Raw genomic sequence first — 22,279 nt, forward strand, 5'->3', positions numbered from 1 at the left:
AGTCACCTCTGTAACGTACCTCAAGTAACGGGTCCAATCCCCTTTTTTGATGTGCACGTATGGCGATTATCTATTTTCCTTTTTTCTTTCTCTTCTTTTCCTTTAAATGCATGCAAAGTAACAGTCCACAGGGGTGCCTCTTTTCTGCATTATTTTCTTACGTTGGGACAAAATTACTTTGTCTATTCACGTGTGCATACTCTGAAAGTTTAAAAATGTAGCTACCAATGGGTAGTGCCAGCAATTGTAAATAGTTCCTATTTGTTTCTGTTCGCAGCCTTGAAAAAGTCCGAGAGGACGAAACACGTGTTGGCTGTTTTGGTTCTCATCTTTGCCTGCTCATTCTGAGGAGGCAGACTGTTATTGCAACCTGACATTTACTTTTTTCAGATGTGGACTTAAACATCTTTGATTTATGTTTCAACTACCTAATACTGAGGATTAAACACTACATACTAAGTCACCCGACTTTGGACTCATTTATTTGGAGTGCCCTGGTTGCTTTCTTCTTAGATTTTGTAACTTACAGCTCATGACATAGGTGTTTTTTGATATCCACCTTTGTTTGTGTGCACCTCGGAACCCTTGGTGGTTGGGTTTCTTGCATCAGGCTGGCACCCGCCACAAGACTTGTTGATGACATAATACTGTGTTCGTTCTTGGTAACAGATGTGCATCGCTAAGCATCAACCACCTCTCTTCAGTGTTCTAGATGTTCAGCTAAATTAGAGGTGGCGATAAACTGGGGAGGGGGGTGGAGGTCTCCCTCCCCCCCCCCCCCATCCACAGTCAAAAGGCTCACCAGCATGATGTACTGCGACTTTACTAGTGAAATATATGCATCCCTAAAAACCCCCGACTTCCACAGCTAAAGATATTTGGCACCCACTTTGCACCCACTTGCTATCAGTCACCTCTTAGTCTGACACAATGGAACCCCCTCTATCTACTTAAGGCGCCCTGCACAAACCTGCCTTGGATCTAAGGCCGATTATTACTTTCACATGCCACCCCTATGTGTAGCCCTATGCTAGGACTGTAATGCTAGGCCTACTATTCAGAATACCTATTTGCACTATCCCTCAACATGGACCACACCTATGGGAGAGAAATAGCAGTTCTCTAAATCCGCATGCTATGGACATTTTAGTGATGCGACTACTTTCATTCACCAATTAAGATGTGACATATGGTCTGGATTTCCTGGTTATGTTTTTGTATTTGTCTCCACACAGGGCAGTTGCCTCCTATGGACTACTCTATAACCCCGTCACTACATCTGAGTAGATATATGCTGTTGACTATATCTAAAAGTGCTGATATTGCGCCATTGTATATATCTGTGTCAACTCCCGTGTGGTTCTCAATAAATAAAAGCAGTTTAAATTTTTTTTTACACCTCCCATGATATGCTTGTCCCCAACATAATTAAGAAGCCATTCTAGTGTCAAAAGGATCAGAGGAAGTCTTTAAGGGTCCGCTCTTAGTTGTGTCCTTTTTTTAACTGTAAAAGTTTTAAAATAATGCAATTTACTGTGAGGGAAGCACTGAGGGAGTAATGTAACCTATGGTCATTGTCACAAATTGCACTGAGCAGTCGCAGTATTAATTCAGGTCTCTAATTCCGTCATTACTTTTGAGTTATGATGTCTTTAGTCACAAGTACTGGCCCCTTAACTGTTGTAAGTTACGTTGAGGTATTAGGTTTTTAGAGTTAAGTTGATGTAATAATCCTTCCTTCGATAGCCAGCAGCCAAGGTCAAAGCAGGTCACAGACAACAATTACAGCTGTACTTTAACCAACGCGGTTCTCTAAAATGAACAGTGATCAGGAAGGACATTCATGGCAACAGGTTGATTTTTGGAAACTATAGGTCATTACAGGAAAGACAATCTGCGCATGTTTTTACAAATTCTGAGCTACAGCATTTGTTTTTAATAAAAATAGCAAGAATTTAAATAGTTTGTAGGACAGATGAAAGTGCGACCACGTATTATTATAACAGTACGTTAAATACATAAGTAACATGCAAATATTTTCGGAATTTACTAACACAAAATCTTTGAAATTCACCAGGTATAGTTATTTCAAGTAACTATTAGGGTAACTATAACTCGCGCACTAGCCATGCACTGCTAATTACTCCAGATATTACAGCAATCATAACATTTTTTTATGTCATTAAAAATATCAATGAAGCATTAGCAGTCAAATTAATTAAGAAAAAACTATGCATGGCAGGGGCGCGAGTTATAGTTACCTAGGGCACGAGTATGGTTACTTGAACTATCTGGAGAATTTCTAAGGTTTTGTACAAGTAAATTCAGAACCAAACAATAACGTTCCTGTAAACTTTGTTGTTGTTTTTTTTAAAGAATTTCTATGGTTTTTTGAGTTCTATTTCCTAATTATAACGTTCCTGTAGCATTTTTTTTTTTTTTTGTGATGCAGTATATATTCAAGATACCTCTACGTTGAATTATGAATTGTAAATCTAGACTGATATATATATGTACATATATATATATATATACACACACACACACTTAACCATGATTTTGTTGAAGTCAATATTTTAGCAGGTTGATATTAAAACCTCAGTATTCTATATAGAAAAGCCTTCAGGTGTACTCAAAAGTCTGCATGAGGTGTATGGATTAAGTGCAGCCAGTCAGAGTTTGAACCACATGGTATATTTTGTGGTATTTGGAGGCCAAAAGTGCACCAAAGGCAAGCCATTCTACGCATGGACAGCACCAGAAGCCAGGACTCCTGGTCCTTTCAGGTCAGCGCCTACTGTTTATACCACGCTGATCTTATGGGCCTGTGCCCTGCTCTGCCCTAAGCCTGCAGTGGGTGTCTGAAACTGGGGAATTTGGACTCCATGTACGGCCACTGTGGCTTTTCACTCCTTACTCCCACAATCACGACAACTAGAACTAGTTAGTTAGTACGCGCGGTACTAGTTCAAGACCCTTTCAAATTCTTTTCTCTTAATTGTAGGTCGCTGGTCAAGCGTAGGATTGAAAGGCATGACTTCACTGAGGAACACAGGCCACACACAATCTTCTTAACTCAATCTTGGATCAATGAGGACTTCTGGCCATTCCGCAAGGTTACTCAATGATCAGGCAAGATAGACCATTACAGGGGGTGGGGGCTATAATCATTAAGGGAGACCTCAAATGTTCTCTCTCTCGTCTCCCTATTGATGGCTGTGAAGCTATTTTTTCTCCCTGACCCTTTCAAAAAAACTTTGCTGTGTTGAGAGTGTCCCACAGGGCCGCTGTCTAGTTTTCTATCTTGTTAGCAGATATATTACACCCGCTAGCTCTGCGCTATTATAATATGTTGGTGCTGGGTGATTTTAATGTTAATTTTAATGATGTTACCTGCCAAGTAGCAAAAACATGAATTGATGATTCTTGAGAGTCTACAGCACCGGCAGCTAGTATCTAACCCCAGACACAGAATGGGTCACATTCTCGACCCTAAGTTTACTAACTTGGTGAAAATTGAAATCTACATGCCCATTCCACTGGTATGGTCAGACCACCTAGACATCCCTTTTAACCTATCCTGATAGGACGTCAGTGATTTCTACTCCTGCACCCTCTTGGGCTTGGAAGTGGGCTACAGTGACTCTGGTTGGCTCAATTATGCCTTGAAAAGTAATAATCTGAACCTGGATCAGAATGTAAACAAAGCAAGTATTCAACTGGACAGCTGGCTAAGAGAAGCACCTGACCAGATTGCCCCCCTGGTCAAACAAGCTGCTCAGGGACAAAAAAACCCAGCAGGTGGTTCAACAGTGATTTATTTGCATCTTAAAAAACAAAAAGGGGAAGAGGCTTGAGCGCATCTAGTGGAAAAATGATGGCCCATGTTGCAAGTTGAATTAAAAGATGTAGCTAAAAGAATATCAGCAACTTATTTCTCAGACTCGGCGAGCATACTACTTACAAAAGATCTCAGTTGCTGATAATTCTTCATGTGAAATCTTTCAAATTGTAAAAACTCTCACAATTATCTTCTGTTTCACCTTCCTCTCTGCCCTCTGAAGATAGTTGCAATGTACTAGCTTCGTTTTTCACAAAAAAGTATAGAAAATCTATACCTACTTCCCTATAGAAGCTAGGTGTCACCCGCAGCTGGAGATCCGGTTTGACTAGTCAGTCACCAGGGTTAAACTACAACTATTCAGTCCAATTTCTATTACTTAACTAACTTCCCTCTGCTCATTGTTAAATCTGGATCTCCAGCGGATCCAATTTCCCCCGCCATTCTGGAACAGGGCTGCAAGATTATTCAATCTGCTGTCTGTAAAGTAATTAATCTCTCCCTGTCCTCTGGCTGTGTACCCCAACAATGGAAACACGCCATGGTGGTTCCTTTGCTAAAAAAAAAAAACATTACTGGATCCATTGAGGCCAGAAAATTATTAGCCCATATAATTGCTGCCTCTATTTGGCAAGCTAGCGGGAAAACACGAAAATAGGCAGCTTTCCAATTTCTTGAAGGACAATAGGATCCTATATGGAACCCAATCAGGCTTTCACCGGATTCTGCCTGACTTTCTCCTGAGTCAGCCCTGCTCTTTGTCTCCGAATGTGCAAGGTAGATTATGGATCAGGGTAACACCACGGCCATTCTTATGCGTAACCTCAGTCTCCACGTTCAATACTGTTTCCCACAATATTCTAATCAAGCAGCTCTGGAACAGTGGTATTAATGGCAAAGCGCTGCGCTGGCAGGCTTCATTTCTGCAGGGGCGGACCTTCCATGTGTCGCAAAAACCATATCAGTCTTTGATTTGCTCCCTGCAGCAAGCAGTGCCTCAGAACTTGTCATTCAGCCCAACTCTTTTTAATGTCTATGTTAGCCCTCTGGCTGGTGCCATTGAATAGCATGGTTTCACTATTATCTCATACACTGATGACACACACCTTGTCATCACTTTGTTCCACAATAGTGAGCATTTGACCTTCTTTATATGTACCTGTCTGTCTGATGTCGCTACTTGGATGGACCTCAATTGTCTAAAGCTGAATGCTGAGAAGACAGAGGTTCTGGTACTAGGCAAACATCTGAACATTTTGTCCAACACTTGTTGGTCAGACAAACTTTGTCCTTTGCCATTCCCTAAGCCCAAGGTTGAGAACTTTGGCTTCTGGTTCGATGAGAAGCTTTCCTTCAATGCCCAGATCAAGGTCCTTGCAGGAAAGTGTTTTGGAATATTGAGATCCCTGAAAACAATTATTCATCTCCTTCCTGAATCTGCCCAGAAAACGGTGGTCCAGGCTCTGGTCATATACAGATTGGACTACTGCAATGTTCTCTATCTGGGTGTTGCCCAATCGCGATTGAATAGACTTCAACATGTGCAGAATGCGGTAGCTCAGATGTTACTTGGACTTCCACGACAAGCCTCCATTAGTGCTGCACTGAAGAAACTGCACTGGCTGCCAGTGAAACAGGGTATTATCTTTAAGGCTCTCTGCTATTTATATAAGGCACTTGCCCGTCGAGGCCTTGCCTATTTACAGGCCTCTGTCACCCCTATGCCTGAGCTAGAAATCCGAGGTTGGTTGCAGCCAAACTGGCCTTCGTTTCTAGAATTAAAAAGCTAGACTCGGTGGCTGTGCCTTAAGTTTTCTGGCCCCTAAGATCTGAAAATTATTACCTGTGGTACTTCGGTTAACCCCCTCCACATTGATCTTCAGGAACAAATTGAAAACCTGGCTTTTTGGGTCCAGTTAAACTCTTTCTGTCTCAGTGCAACCTCTTTTCCGTATTCAGCATCTTGGCGCTGGGACTCTTTCTTAGAAGTAGCCTTGAGCTCTATAAATGGCATTATTATTATTATGTATGTCTAAGGCAGCTGCAGAAAAAGTTGTAATATCCATGTGCTTAAGCTACACCTAAATCACAAAGCGTGTGTAAATACAAGTGACTACATTGTCAGCTTGCTCAGAAGTATATTAAATAGTAAAAAAATGTAAAGTAAGTTTCACCAGCAAGCACTCTGTCGTGTCTGGGAAGTTGACGGGAAAATGTATAAAAATTGAGTAAATGCTCATTTAACTTAATTTTATAGGAGATTCACAAAGATTTTCACAGGTATCTCCCACTTCCACGTCCATCTGAGTTGCATCTGAAAATCCAAGTGTATGTGCTAGTACAATTGTGGGAAAGTGCTTCAATTGTCCCAGTTTTCACAGCAATGTGTTGGAAGGGGTGGACACATTAGTAAAAATATTTTAAAGAAGAAAGTAAAAAGAACAAGTTGATATAAATGTCTTAAAATGTCTTACCTTACACGGTAGTATTTCAAGCAGTGTGTAGATGGAAACAGATTTAGTTATGTATGTGTAAAGTGGACTGCTTTTGAATTAGGTTAGTTGATCAATTATGACTGAGTGTGTGAAACTTGTGGGGTTTGTAAGTGGGGATACTGCAGTCTGCTCTGAGGCACACTGGCAGAGCCGCGTTGGGTGTCCTACACTGGAATAGCACGAGGACTGCAGGGACAAAAGCCAGATAATAATTGTTGGCACTAATGCCCTGGTCTTGTTCAACATATTCCAGCCTGACCATTCTCCCACGTGGTTCTAAGCAGCCAGGAGGAATATTGGAATTAGTGCAGATGGGGGACCTTTGTGGGGCCCTCTTTATGACAGGATACTTCTAGGCACCGGAAACCGAAACAAAAATAGGTTCCAATGTTTTTTTGCAATTGATAAAAGGGGATGCACTTAACATGAGAACAGGCGTCAAACCTTATAATGAAACAGATTAATTTTAAAAAAAGTACAAATGGAAACTATAGCTCTTACCTGCTGGTTTAGTTCGACTATCTGCGCGTCCACTTCACTGCCGCCGTTCCTGGTTGCAGGTAGGTTTTTCCGTAGATTTGAATTTGTGGAAGCATTTGGCAATCGTGCTGGTGGCATCATGTTCTTGGGACCTGTTGGAGATGTTCTCTGTGGAACTTCAGTAGTCCGATAAAGGGTGACAAAAGATTCAAATAGGCAAGAGTTCAAAACTACATAAGCACTTTGCATTTTTTTGAGCTAAGATTGTAAGTCCTGTCGATGCAGTGATAAACAATATTGCCAAAGTGGCGGACTGTGCCAAAGCCCATGCTTCCAGCACATGGCATAATGCGAATCCCAGTGCTGGGATTAAAGGGAACATTGGCAACATCACGAAAAATATGGTATATCTACAATTTACATGAACGTTTTGCAATTTATAAACGTCACTATGACATTATATACACAATAATTTTCGATGCAGATCCTATCAAAATGGAACAACTTCTCATACACCTGACAGTTCAGCCAGTCCAAGAACTATTTAAAACATAGTTTGTTTGACTGACACCAATGTGACCTCATCTGCCTGATTTACAGTAGAATGCTGCGTTCTCATTCCACGCACCTCCAGAAACTCTCCAACAAGCACAGATAATTACGAGAAGAGGGCAATGTACAGGTGCAGGGTCTCAAAACCGAAGTTTGCAGAAACCGTTGCAACGCAGTGGAGAGAGGAAAGAGTGTTTCAATTTTAAAGTGATTAGAGATTTAAATCTATGCACTTTTTGCATCAAGGCCCAGGCCAGGGCGGCCAGGGCTTCATATCATGTTTTGTTTCTTCACGGCCACTGCCTCCTGAACTCACTCTAGGGTATTTGGATAGAATAGTATGCTCAAGTATGCAGCTTTACTAGTGGATCTCTGTAGCGCTCAGGCAAGTGGAATGAGATGTTGTTAGGACCACAATTTGTGTTTTGTAAAGGTTTATAAGTGGGGGATTGCTGGACGGACTAGTCCTGTGTATGGTGTCAGATATGTACCCATGCGCTCACTGCCACGTCTGCATATCGGGACCCCAGGTGCTGATTTTTGGTCACAGGAGAACACGAATCATGTGTGTTTGTGTGCCATGACCTAGGGCTGCCTCATGTAATGCAGTCCTGTTAAGACTGGGAGGGGTGCACAAAGCGCTATCCTCTTAGTGGTAAAAAGCTACTCGCCTCGCCAGGAGTCACTCTCGCCAGCATACCCGCTTTCCGTTTCAGAAGGATTAGCGGTGTGAACATTCCTTTTTACTTGTTTCACAGGAGTAGCGCCTACGAGCCTACTCATGTAAAGTTTCTCTGCTGTGTACTTAACTCCCCCTTGGCCTACATGATGATTGTGTGTAGCACCGGGCAGCTGGTGATATTAGTGTGTGCCTTCACGAGGCACACAACATGGAGGCCTTTGGGTTCCATTTTGGAAGCCCAGTGTCTAGAAAGCCTAGTTGGAGGTGAGGACTGCTACACCAGACAAAGTGTGGACTGCTAAGAGCTGAGGTGGGAACACCCGCATTGTAGGAAGTGGAGTAGAGCATCCTCTGCACATCAAAGGTCTCTTATCTAAGGAAGAATTTACCGGTTAGTGGGACCAGGGCTCACTGTCGGGCAAGGGGGTGGTTCTGATAAGATTGGTACTGTAAGCTAAGGGAATCATAATAGAAGGGAAGACTTAGCCCTTTGTGTGGCATATTTCAGTTTAGGCTGACATTCAGGTGTGACCAACCCTGTCCTTCTGCCCCCAGTTAGTAGCTCACCCGGTGTTGTGGGTGAACTGAAATTGCAGACGCTCCTGCTGTGGCTGACTGTGCATTTAACAAAAGTACAGGGCAAATAGTACGGCATTTCAAAGGAGTCGAAACCCACAACACCAGTTTCAAAGGACTGGACACTGAACCACTTCGATGTCTGGATATACATTATAAACGTTGAAGTATGAGTCTGAAAAGTTGTTCATCAGCATGGAAAGAACATCACCAAAACTTCGAGCTGCCTCAACCTGAACTGGGGATCAAGGTCTGCTACTCTTCCATCTGGGCGAGGGGAAATTACTCAGAAAGTAAAGATCACTTGCCTGGAGCCAGACGCACCAATATGCTTGGCAAGAACAGCGGACCATGTGAGGAGAAGGTAAGGACCTGGAGGGAGCGTGGCCCGGAAGGAATCTTGTTAAGTGGATCCTGGTGAGCGAAGTGTGAGATGTTCGGTATGTTCTGTGAGTATGAGCCGTCCTCCTTTCCTGTGGAAAGTCAGCAAACCCTGTATGAGAGGTGGCGGCCACTATGAAATTTAGAGCCTTCGTCCTTGCAAGTCGGTGAAAAATGTATGGCAAGTGGGAGCCACTGTGATGTTTAGGGTAGTAGCCTTGGCTGGAGTAAGTCAATTACCCTTGTGTGCTAGGTGGGGGCTACCATGAAGATTAAAGCCCTTGCCCTCGTCACGAAAAAGTTGACAACCCCCATGTGCCAGCTGGGGGCTACAGCGAAGATTAGGGCCATCGCCTGGAACATTGTGCCAAGAAGATTCCTTACAAAGGCTCAATCAAGAGGGACCTGCGCTAGAGACCACCACCCATGTTAACATTTACCACAAGCAGAGGAAGTCCCAAAGAAGACATCCAACACCTCCATGGGCCATCCAAAGGCACTGGTGGCCTTGATGCGCATCCAGAGGAGACAGCTAGATGCCGTGTCCCTCCCGTATTGAAAGGCAAGATCCTTTAAAAACATAACCAAGTACTCCCTGAACTTGCCGGCTGCCAACAAGTCAGGTAAGACTACTGTAGGCTGGCATGCCTTCCTGGGACATTCATGAACTCAGCATGTAGCGTGTTCAAACTGACTCTTAACTCCAGAGCAAAACTTTATCTCATAGTAACTAGCATGGGCCATATCTGAAAGTCATCTCCTTTATCAAATGGGAAATAACCAGACATGCCAGGAAAGAAAGACTCTGAGAAACTGCTCAGGGCAAAGCTAGTGCACCCATCTTAAGAGACTCTGGGTATTATTTAGAATGCTGTTGATATACCGTGTGTACTTGTAAAACAAAACAAATGCTACTTTTGTAACAAAATCTAGGATTGATTAGGCTTACTGGGGTTCCTGTGCGTACTTTGAGTGTGGTATCTGCATATGCCTTGCACCTACCTCCTCCCTGAAAATTCCTGGTCTTCTAGACCTGCGCTACTACTGACAGTCAAATGCCAAAGGGGTAGTACTTGGCCTAACTGTGCAGGACCCATAATAAGTTGGGACCCAGGATACTAGAAGTTAAAGGTCAGACCCCCACGGTAGGCCAAGTGACCCCTCAGTGTGGCAAGCTGTGTGGACCTCTAAACAAAGGTATGACAGGGATCAGATTAGAAAGTGGCAAGAAGAAATAGAAATCAATAATGATTAGATTGGGGGGTGGCATTGGTCCAAGCTGCCAGGACAAGGGAGGGGAACAATATCCCCTCAGCCCACCGCTTCCTCTCCCCTACCCACTCCCAAAAAAATCCATTTGCCACACACAATCAAGTCACATACTGCAGCAACAACCTTAGGAGACCAAATTAAGCAATCAAAGATGCAAGGGGATGGGTAGCATGTGAAAAATGTTACGATTGTAGAATTAAGTACTTTAGTTGGAGAAAAAAAAAACATTGTGGAAAATAGACCAGCGAAAATACTTCGAATAGAAAATACTGAAAGTCCATTTAAAAATTAAAAAAACAGCTACCAAAACAATGTTCATGAATATCCTGCTGTAAAAAGACATAATGGGGTGGTCCAAAGGTGCAAACCCCGCCGTTCCCCTGATGGGTAATTTGGTCCAATCATATTAGGCAAACCAGCATATTATGTATTATACGTTTTATATTCAGGGGGATCTTTATGTTACAATAATTTCTGTTGAAATATCTACCTCTCTAGCTCTCAATCTATCTCTTTATGTAGCTATTCATTCATCCACAGAAAAAAACACAAAGGTTGAAGTGACAATATAGTTAGGTGTTGAAATGAGATAGAACTAACATTCACAAAGTGAAAACCCTCTGAAATTCACCAGGTTTAAATGAGTGAACTAACTAGGACTTGGGAAGCTGATATTCACTGCTTTTAAACTCTCACACTACATCACTCATGAGATGTTAGATATGTTAAATGACATCGCTGATGACATTGCAAATTAAATCACTGATAACATTATAACCTTTGACCCTCTACTGGACACATAGCTAATCTGTTAAATCACACATTTGGTCAGTGTTCCCTTCTTTTTACTGATATCAGTGCGCCTGTTTAGTTTATGGGCATTATTCATCATTCAGTGGCATGTTATCAGTGCTAGAGCAACCAGTCCGAAAGCCATTCTGAGCTAACCTCAACAGACCCCTGTCATACGCCTATCCTGATGATTTGTCCCACATGAATTGGGCCAAACATTTGCCATTAATATCCATTAGCAGTTTTTTTTTTTTTTTTTTTTTTTAGTTATGATCGCAAGCCCCACTTGTAAAGTAGTTGTAGTATTAGGCCTTTCCAGGAATCGGGAATATTCACCGAGTAATATATTGTGGTAAATAAGATGCTTAGAATGCTGCTCAATAATATTAGGTTATCCTTCCATACGGCAATACAGATACCATTTGGGCCAGGAGTCCTAGACAAGCAATTTGGTATCATTTATGGCAACGCATCCTCCCTAGATATCAATGTTTGATTATTAACCCATGAAGTACATGGGAAATTACTAGTCTGACGAGTGGAATACAATTTTGATATATAAAAGTGTCAGTGACTGAAGTCTGACAATAAATAGTGGCTGTGGTATATTGTAGTGGTTTTTAACCTGTGGTCTGCGGACACCTGCTAGGTTGAAGCATTACAGGGCCAGTGTAGAGCCTCAATTTTAGCTTGGTATCTCTGGCATCTACATGCAGCCTATTCCTTGTAAGTGTAGCTGCCATGCAGTCTGTACACTCGGTCTAAGGCTAGGCACACAGAACACTATGCCTTTGATTCATGATTGTTCACTGAAAACAGCTCTGTTGCCACAGAAAAATCATAGCATCAACTCTGCACCTCACCTCTGACACAGCGATTTGAATGATGCTTTCATTATAAAAATGCCTCTGGGCTCCATTTGGCAGAGAAGCACTTCTGCTGGGATTATCCTGAACACGGTGCACTGTGACCGAGATGCAGCCCTGCTGACTCTGACCTCCAGCCTGCAAGGGACTATAGCCTGCACTACACCAGGCCATCTCCCTGGCTTGCTGGTACATCTTACCCAGGTATGGGGTGGGTAGCCTATCCCAATTGACCTGGCAGAGGGTACTCCCACTATGCACTCGAAAGTGTAGGTAATAACAGACAGCAGTGTACCAAACACAGTAACAATATCATGGTTGAACTGTATCTTGTCACCATTCTTATAATGCTGGTTACCACCTTTGTTTCATCTGCCTAATAAGCGCACTTCATGCTTTTTATACAATAATACGATTATTGCAATAAATGTTTGAAAATACATTCTCCTATCACTCTTGTGTCTTACCTTGGGCATGCCAAGTAACAACGGAACAGAATCCAAGTAGTCATGTTCGAGGTTGCAGATGATATCTGGTACCCTGATAAGTTTAGGGGTTCAGATGGGGCACTGTGAGTTAGCTAGGAATTGTGTCAACATTTCCTGATGGTACAGACAAAGTCCTGTATCCTGAAGTTTATGTTGACCCGATACAAAGTCCTACTTAAGTTGTAGGACCCGTGTAACACTGTGGGGCCCGCAATGCCTACTCAGGGGGTCCATGATTGCTTAGAAAATTAAATAACATTTACAGATTAATAAAGGGTGTCTAAATAAAGAATTTTAAACTGAACATGTTAAAAATATTGTATAAATGTGAACGAGTTTGAGGCTAAAAATTAAGCTGCTACCCCCAGACTGATCAGTGGGAGCATAAAAGTGCATTAAAGAGAGTATAGTTTGAATGATGGGTGGCTTCAACTGAATTTAGAAAAGCTTCAAGCTTCCCATTAGACTCTAAGTTTTGATAGTTTTACATTTGGTTGTGAAATAAATAAAATAATTCATTATTTGAGGAATTTTGTGTATTTTTTGCAGTTCAAATCATTGAAATTGCTCAGACTGGGGGCCCTGGCTTACAGTAATGCCTCCGTGGAGGTCTCCAAATTCCAATAATGTTTCAGTGGTGGTCCCTGGATTCCAGTAATGATTAAGTGGGGGGCCACAGACATCAAAAGGTTATGAAGTACTGGTATATTGTTTTGAGGACCAATTGATTCTGAAGAGATATGTCGACTTAGCAAATATGCATTAAAATTATAAGGAATTAATACCTTATTTGAATACTTATCTATCAGAAACTCAATTTCAGCTAACACTGATTTTAAAGTTGTATTATTTTTGCAAAGAAATGAATGAAGATAAACAATGAACATTAACTTCTTCAGGTCTAGCCTGAGCCCCTATTTAAAATCTAACTTCTCAAACACAGTGATTTACACCAAAGCACAAAAAGTATACTTTGAGTAAAGTCCTAACTTTTGTCCAAATTTAGTGTAATTCCATTCAACCATGTTTTTCTATATCAGAGAACAAATTTTCCTATGGGAATTAAGGTAGAAAATCACACTTTTGGGAGCCCTCCTTTTTCCCGCTTGACGGATCTGTGCAAAACATTTAAAGAAGGAGCCTATGTGGATAACATTTTGTTTTGGAAAATGTTGTTTAGATTCATCAAACAGTATCAAAGTTATTAAAGAAACAAAATATGCTCTTCCTATGAAAATTTGAACTAAACTATAACTACACAATTGCTGTGAGCAGTGTGGGGTGGCCGCGCCCAACCACTCGAGTCAACCAACCCAATGCTGTGCATGGCCTTCAGTCGTGCTCACTAGGGAGTTGGCAGCAAGGCCTGGTCTGTAGGCAAGCAACCCCATGCTGCACATGGCATGACCAAGCATGCCCTGCACAGCTTTTCCGACGTGTTGGTATCTATGTGGCTTTTAACCACACCCACTGCACGCCCATCACTATCACTCGATTGTGGGCTTGTCTTTCAAAAATTCTTTATCATCACTAGTAAATGCTTTGTTTGTCCCTGCTTGGGGCAGTTTTGTTACCGCTTTGGGGATCGACCCTGTTGCATGGATAATTGCACGTCTGGAGATGTGTTTGACTGCGAGTGAACTTCTTTTTTCTTTTGCATCTCTCCTTCGTGCTCACGCTTATGGCGGCTGTGGCGCTTTGAATCGGATCACTTATGTCAACTGTTTTACTTTTCATTTTCAATTTATGTGGCAAGAACAGTCCTGTTAGGAATTTACAAAGCTAATAGCTCCAACTCGCACAAACGTGAGACCTATTGCATTGCAAATGCTTGTTTGTTCTTTTTGCTAATAACTTTGGCCCTGTATGACAAATCTCCACAACATTTTTAAAAAGTGCTACTTTTTGACTAGTTTTGGAGTGATCCGTCAACCAGGGGTCGAGAAAAAAAAAAGGGTGGTGTTGGTCCCAAAACGCAAAATCTACATGTATGTTCCACAGACTTCTTTAAGAAGCACTACCACAAAAACTGCTGAACGGAATTACATTAAATTTGGCAGGAAGCTAGATCTTGGTCAGCAGATTGAGCTTTTTGTGATTTGGTACAAATCAGTTCAGGATTTTTGGAGAAATCTAGGTTAAAAAAAAAAAATATATATATATATATATATATATATATATATATATATATATATATATATATATATATATATATATATATATATATATAACATGTAACTTACCCAGTATACATCTGTTCGTGGCATGTTCCGCTGCAGATTCACATGCTATGCCTAGTCTGCCATCTAGTGTTGGGCTCGGAGTGTTACAAGTTGTTTCTCTTCGAAGAAGTGTTTTCGAGTCACGAGACCGAGTGACGACTTCTTTTCGGCTCCATTGTGCATGGGCATAGACTCCATGTTAGATTGTTTTCCCGTAGAGGGTAAGGTAGGAGTGATAGAGTATAAAGAAAAGAGATGTCCATGCAAATGGAATATATGGAAAATGTCACTTACCCAGTGTACATCTGTTCGTGGCATGAGACGCTGCAGATTCACATACTGTGCATATCCCGCCATCTAGTGTTGGGCTCGGAGTGTTACACGTTGTTATTCTTCGAAGAAGTCTTTTCGAGTCACGAGATCGAGGGACTCCTCCCATTTCGGCTCCACTGCGCATGGGCGTCGACTCCATCTTAGATTGTTTTCCCCGCAGAGGGTGAGGTAGGAGTTGTGTATATAGTAATAACGCCCATGCAATGGAGTAAGTATGTTCACATAATGTGACTAAAAGTATTATATTTACAAATTTACAAATGTACGAGTTTAATTTTGATCAACTTACACCGGCTACAGGCTCCCGGGGAGGTGGGAGGATGCATGTGAATCTGCAGCGTCTCATGCCACGAACAGATGTACACTGGGTAAGTGACATTTTCTGTTCGATGGCATGTGTAGCTGCAGATACACATGCTGTGCATAGACTAGTAAGCAGTTATCTCCCCAAAAGCGGTGGTTTAGCCTGTAGGAGTTGAAGTTGTTTGAAATAAAGTTCTTAGTACTGCTTGTCCTACTGTGGCTTGTTGTGTTAACACATCCACGCAGTAATGTTTAGTGAGTGTATGAGGCGTAGACATGTGGCTGCCTTACAGATTTCTGTCATTGCTATATTTCCTAGAAAGGCCATTGTGGTGCCTTTCTTTCTAGTGGAGTGTTTCTTTGGTGTAATAGGCAGTTCTCTCTTAGCTTTAACATAACAGGTTTGAATACATTTCACTATCCATCTGGCAATGCCTTGTTTGGATATTGGATTCCCTGTATGAGGTTTTTGGTAAGCTACAAACAATTGTTTTGTTTTGCGAAACTGTTTGGTTCTATCAACGTAGTACATTAGAGCTCTTTTTATGTCTAATGTATGTAATGCTCTTTCAGCTACAGAGTCTGGTTGTGGAAAAAACACTGGGAGTTCCACAGTTTGGTTTAAGTGGAACGGTGATATAACTTTTGGCAAAAATTTGGGATTTGTACGTAGAACCACTTTATGTTTGTGTATTTGTATAAAGGGTTCCTGTATGGTAAAGGCTTGTATTTCACTTACTCTTCTGAGGGATGTGATAGCTATTAGGAAGGCTACTTTCCAAGTTAAGTATTGCATTTCACAAGAGTGCATGGGTTCGAATGGTGGACCCATTTGTCTAGTTAATACAATATTGAGGTTCCACGAAGGAACTGGTGGTGTTCTCGGTGGAATGATCCTTTTTAGACCCTCCATAAAAGCTCTTATAACTGGGATTTTAAATAGCGAAGTTGAATGTGTAATTTGCAGATAAGCTGAAATTGCTGTGAGATGTATTTTAATGGATGAAAAAGCTAACTTAGATTTTTGTAAGTGGAGTAAGTAGCTTACAATGTGTGTAGCGGACGTGTGTAATGATTGAATTTGATTATTATGACAGTAATAAACAAATCGTTTCCATTTATTTGCGTAGCAATGTCTTGTAGTAGGTTTTCTAGCCTGTTTGATGACCTCCATACATTCCTGTGTGAGGTTTAGATGTCCGAATTCTAAGACTTCAGGAGCCAGATTGCTAGATTGAGCGATGCTGGATTTGGGTGTCTGATCTGCTGTTTGTGCTGAGTTAACAGATCTGGTCTGTTTGGTAGTTTGATATGAGGCACTACTGACAGGTCTAGTAGTGTTGTGTACCAAGGTTGTCGTGCCCAAGTTGGTGCTATTAGTATTAGTTTGAGTTTGTTTTGGCTCAGTTTGTTTACTAGATACGGAATGAGTGGGAGAGGGGGAAAAGCGTAAGCAAATATCCCTGACCAACTGATCCATAACGCATTGCCCTTGGAGTGAGGCTGTGGGTACCTGGATGCGAAGTTTTGGCATTTTGCGTTTTCTCTTGTTGCGAATAGGTCTATTTGCGGTGTTCCCCAGTTTTTGAAGTAGGTTTGTAGTATCTGGGGATGAATCTCCCATTCGTGGATCTGTTGGTGATCTCGACTGAGATTGTCTGCCAACTGGTTTTGAATTCCTGGGATGTATTGCGCTATTAAGTGAATGTGATTGTGATTCGCCCAATGCCAAATTTTTTGTGCCAAGAGACACAGTTGTGATGAGTGTGTGCCTCCCTGTTTGTTTAAGTAATACATTGTTGTCATGTTGTCTGTTTTGACAAGAATATGTTTGTGGGCTATTAGCGGTTGAAATGCTTTCAACGCTAGAAACACTGCTAGTAGTTCTAGCTGATTTATGTGAAGTTGTTTCTGCTGAGTGTCCCATTGTCCCTGGATGCTGTGTTGGTTGAGGTGTGCTCCCCACCCTACCATAGAAGCATCTGTTGTGATCACGTATTGAGGCACTGGGTCCTGGAAAAGCCGCCCTTGATTTAAATTTATATGATTCCACCATTGTAGCGAGGTGTGTGTTTGGCGGTCTATCAACACTAGATCTTGTAGTTGACCCTGTGCTTGTGTCCATTGTGTTGCTAGGCACTGTTGTAAGGGCCGCATGTGTAATCTTGCGTTTGGGACAATGGCTATGCATGAGGACATCATGTCTAGTAGTTTCATCACTAATTTGACATGATACTTCTGGTTTGGGTGCATGCTTTGTATTACGTTTTGGAATGCTTGTACCCTTTGTGGACTTGGAGTGGCAATCCCTTTTTTTGTGTTGATTGTTGCTCCTAAGTATTGTTGTATTTGACACGGCTGTAGGTGTGATTTTTGGTAGTTTAGTGAGAAACCTAGTTTGTGAAGGGTTTCTATGACGTTTTTTGTGTGTTGAAAACACTGTTCTTGTGTGTTGGTTTTGATTAACCAATCGTCTAGATACGGGAACACGTGTATGTGCTGTCTTCTGATATGTGCCGCTACTACTGCAAGGCATTTTGTAAATACCATTGGTGCCGTTGTTATTCTGAATGGTAACACTTTGAACTGGTAATGTACTCCCTGGATTACAAATCGTAAGTATTTTCTGTGTGAAGGATGTATGGGTATATGGAAGTACGCATCTTTGAGATCTAATGTGGTCATGTAGTCTTGTTGTTTGAGCAAGGGGATTACGTCTTGAAGTGTCACGATGTGAAAGTGATCTGATTTGATGTAAAGATTTAGTGTTCGGAGATCTAATATGGGTCTTAGAGTTTTGTCTTTTTTGGGTATGAGAAAGTACAGGGAGTAAACCCCTGTTCCTTTCTGGTGATTGGGTACTAGTTCTATTGCATCTTTTTGTAACAACGCTTGGACTTCTATCTGTAATAGATCCATGTGTTGTTTGGACATGTTGTGTGTTTTTGGAGGCACATTTGGTGGTAATTGTAGGAATTCTATGCAATAGCCATGTTGGATGATGGCTAGGGCCCACGAGTCCGTTGTAATTTCCTCCCAATTTTGGTAAAAATGTGTTAGTCTCCCCCCCCCCACACCCCCCTCCCCTCACTGGTGTTATGTGTTGGGGATTTGTGACACTGAAGTCACTGTTTGTTTTGAGGGGTCTTTGGACTTTGGAACTTTCCTCTAGTCTTAGGGAACTGTCCACCTCTGTACTGTCCCCGAAAGCCTCCTCTCTGATACTGGCTGTGGTACGTGGGCCTGGTTTGTGAGGTTGAGGGTTCTGTGGTTTGGCCCCGAAACCCCCCTCTAAATTGTGTCTTCCTAAAAGTGCCTCTGCTCTGTGGGGAGTAGAGCGCGCCCAGGGCCTTGGCCGTATCTGTATCTTTTTCCAGCTTCTCGATAGCTGTGTCCACTTCCGGCCCAAACAACTGCTGTCCATTAAAAGGCATATTAAGCACAGCCTGTTGTATTTCTGGCTTGAATCCTGAGGTGCGCAGCCATGCGTGTCGCCGAATTGTGACCGCTGTATTTACAGTTCTTGCAGCTGTGTCTGCTGCGTCCATTGCTGAACATATCTGGTTATTTGAGATACTTTGGCCCTCCTCTACCACTTGTTGTGCACATGTTTGGAATTCTTTGGGCAGATGTTCAATAAAGTGTTGCATTTCATCCCAGTGGGCTCTGTCATGTCTTGACAGCAAAGCCTGTGAATTTGCAATGCGCCATTGATTGGCTGCTTGTGCTGCCACTCTTTTTCCCGCTGCATCGAACTTGCGACTTTGTCGGGTGGTGGTGCATCTCCGGAGGTGTGTGAATTCGCCCTTTTGCGTGCTGCGCCTAGTACTACTGAGTCCGGTGTCAGTTGCTGCATGATGTATATAGGGTCTGTTGGTGGAGGCTTGTACTTTTTCTCCACCCTAGGAGTAATGGCCCTGCCTTTTACGGGTTCTTGAAATACTTGCTTTGCGTGTTTCAACATTCCCGGTAGCATCGGAAGACTCTGGTACTGACTAAGTGTGGACGACAGAGTATTAAATAAAAAATCATCTTCGATAGGTTCAGCGTGCAGTGTCACGTTGTGAAAAGCAGCTGCTCTGGACACCACCTGTGTGTAAGCAGTACTGTCTTCAGGTGGTGATGGTCTTGCTGGGTAACAGTCGGGACTGTTATCTGACACAGGCGCATCATAAAGATCCCATGCATCTGGGTCATCTTGGCTCATGCCTGTGTGTGTTGGAGACTGCACCATAGGTGGGTTAGCAATTGGTGATGATTGCGGTGAGCGTTGTGGTGATGGTGGCGGAGTTACTTGTTTTGCCACCTTTGTTTGTGGTTGTTTATCCTTCTCTTGGAAAGCCAGTTTCCTTTTCATCCTTATAGAAGGGAGAGTTCTTATCTTCCCTGTCTCCTTTTGGATATGGAGCCTTCTCTGTGTATAATCTGGCTCCCCTGCTTCTAGCTCTTGCCCGAATTTATGGCTTTGCATTTGTGTGGAAAGCCCTTGTTCCTCGGAGTAGGAACTTGTTTTTGGCTCCGAAGCCGGATGTTTCGGTATCGAAACCTTTTCAACCGTCTTTTTCGGCTCCGAAGCCACTTTTTTGAGTTTCGGTGTTCCGATCTCTCGGTGCCGACTCATCTCGGTGCCGGTATCTCGATGTCGAGATTGTTCTGACCCAGTGTCTCGGGCCGAATCTTTTCTGTGCCGGTATCTCGACCGGAGTCGGATAACTTCAGCACGTGTGCCCTTTTTCGGTGCCGATGGACGTCACCGATTTTTTGGGTTAAGCCATGGCCTGCCGGCGGTGGTGTCCCCTGGCTTTTGATGATTTTTACGTGAGTTTTGGCCGGGGCTGTTTTACTCACGGTTTGCGGCATCTGTTCTGTTTCGGCCTCGTCCGAGTCAGCAATGAAGAAGGTGTTCTGACGGCGCCGACGCCATTTGAAGCCTTCTCGCTCTCCGGTCCCTCAGCGTTTTCCTCGACCGAAACGCTCGACAGGCCTCACAGGTATCCTCTGTGTTCGGGAGACAAACACAAATTACAGACCAAATGTTGATCTGTGTAAGGATACTTGTTGTGGCATTCAGGGCAGAAGCGGAATGGGGTCCGCTCCATTAGTCTTGTAGACGCACGTGGTCGGGCCGACCAGGCCCCGCCGGGGAATCGAAACCCCGAAGGGCCACTGAAGCTCTTCAAAATTCAGTGTCGATCAGCGTTAACTAACCCGATACCGAACGCAAACAATACCGTCGAATTTTTCCGATATCTAACTAACTTTCCGAACCAAAACACGGAGCGAAGAGGAACACGTCCGAACCCGATGGCAGAAAGAAAACAATCTAAGATGGAGTCGACGCCCATGCGCAATGGAGCCGAAATGGGAGGAGTCCCTCGATCTCGTGACTCGAAAAGACTTCTTCGAAGAAAAACAACTTGTAACACTCCGAGCCCAACACTAGATGGCGGGATATGCACAGCATGTGTATCTGCAGCTACACATGCCATCGAAAATATATATATATATATATATATATATATATATATATATATATATACACACACACACACACACACACACACACACACACACACACACACAGTGTGAATGCTGAACTTAAACGGCTACAGGCTCCCGGGGAGGGTGCATGTGAATCTGCAGCAGAACATGCCACGAACAGATATACACTGGGTAAGTGACATTTTCCGTTCGATGGCATGTGTAGCTGCAGATACACATGCTATGCATAGACTACAAAGCAGTTTTTCCTCCCATAAAAGCGGTGGTTAGCCTGTAGGAGTTGAAGTTGTTTGAATAATGTTCTTAGTACAGCTTGACCTACTGTGGCTTGCTGCGCTGCTAACACATCTACACAGTAATGCTTGGTAAATGTATGTAGTGTTGACCAAGTAGCTGCTTTACAAATTTCAGCCATTGGCATATTTCCTAAGAAAGCCATTGTAGCCCCTTTTTTCCTTGTGGAATGTGCTTTAGGTGCAACTAAGAGCTGCCTTTTAGCCTTAAGGTAACATGTTGGGAAGCATTTTACTAGCCACCTTGCTAAACCTTGTTTTGAAATGGGGTTACCAGTATGTGGTTTTTGGAACGCCACATAACTGTTTAATCTTTCTAAATGATTTTGCTCTATCTATGTAATACATTAAGGCTCTTTTAATATTTAATGTATGCAGGGCTCCTTCTGCCACAGAATCTGGTTGTGGGAAGAAGACTGGCAGTTCCACTGTTTGTTTGATATGAAACGGTGATCCAACCTTTGGGAGAAATTTAGGGTTAGTTCGAAGTACGACTTTATGGTTGTGTACTTGTAGGAACGGTTCTTGAATTGTGAAAGCTTGGATTTCACTAACTCTTCGCAATGAAGTAATTGCGGTTAGGAAGGCAACTTTCCATGTTAGGTATTGAATCTGAAATGAGTGCATAGGTTCAAATGGTGGGCCCATAAGTCGCGTGAGCACTATGTTTAGATTTCATGAAGGCACTGGAGGCGTTCTAGGTGGGATGATGCATTTTAACCCTTCCATGAAGGCTTTGATAACAGGAACTCTAAATAAAGAGCTGTGCTGTATATTTTGCAAGTAGGCGGAGATTGCAGTGCGATGCATTTTTATGGATGAAAAAGCTAAGTTTGCTTTTTGCAAATGAAGCAAATAGCATACAATGTCTTGTATTGATGCTGAAAGAGGGGTAATTTGTTTAGATTGACAGTAATGCACAAATCTTTTCCATTTGCTGGCATAGCACTGCCTGGCAGTGTGTTTTCTTGCTTGTTTAATTACTTCCATACATTCAGTTGGTAGTTGTAGATACCCAAATTCTATGACTTCAGGAGCTAAATTGCTAGATTGAGCATGTTGGGATTTGGATGCCTGATCTGTTGTTTGTTTCGTGTTAACAGATCTGGTCTATTTGGGAGTTTGATATGTGGTACTACTGACAGGTCTAATAGTGTTGTGTACCAGTGTTGACGTGCCCACGTTGGCTCTATGAGTATCA

The 22,279-nt window shown here is 42.6% G+C and overlaps 1 protein-coding gene across 9 annotated transcripts in view; it reads right to left on the reverse strand.

Moving 5' to 3' along the window:
- The window catches only part of MAPRE3 (microtubule associated protein RP/EB family member 3), a 664,975-nt gene that overhangs the window by 134,446 nt on the left and 508,250 nt on the right, over positions 1-22,279 (reverse strand). For 5 of the 9 annotated variants that reach the window (XM_069233631.1, XM_069233630.1, XM_069233627.1 and 2 more), the window contains one exon: positions 6,838-6,992. In XM_069233631.1, coding sequence (XP_069089732.1) covers positions 6,838-6,992 — 155 coding nt within the window. The remainder of the gene's footprint in view (positions 1-6,837; positions 6,993-22,279) is intronic. The other 4 variants (XM_069233633.1, XM_069233632.1, XM_069233626.1 and 1 more) reach the window with 1 other exon arrangement.

The sequence above is a fragment of the Pleurodeles waltl genome, chromosome 5, assembly GCF_031143425.1.
Source record: "Pleurodeles waltl isolate 20211129_DDA chromosome 5, aPleWal1.hap1.20221129, whole genome shotgun sequence".
In the NCBI taxonomy this organism is placed as follows: Eukaryota; Metazoa; Chordata; class Amphibia; order Caudata; family Salamandridae; genus Pleurodeles; species Pleurodeles waltl.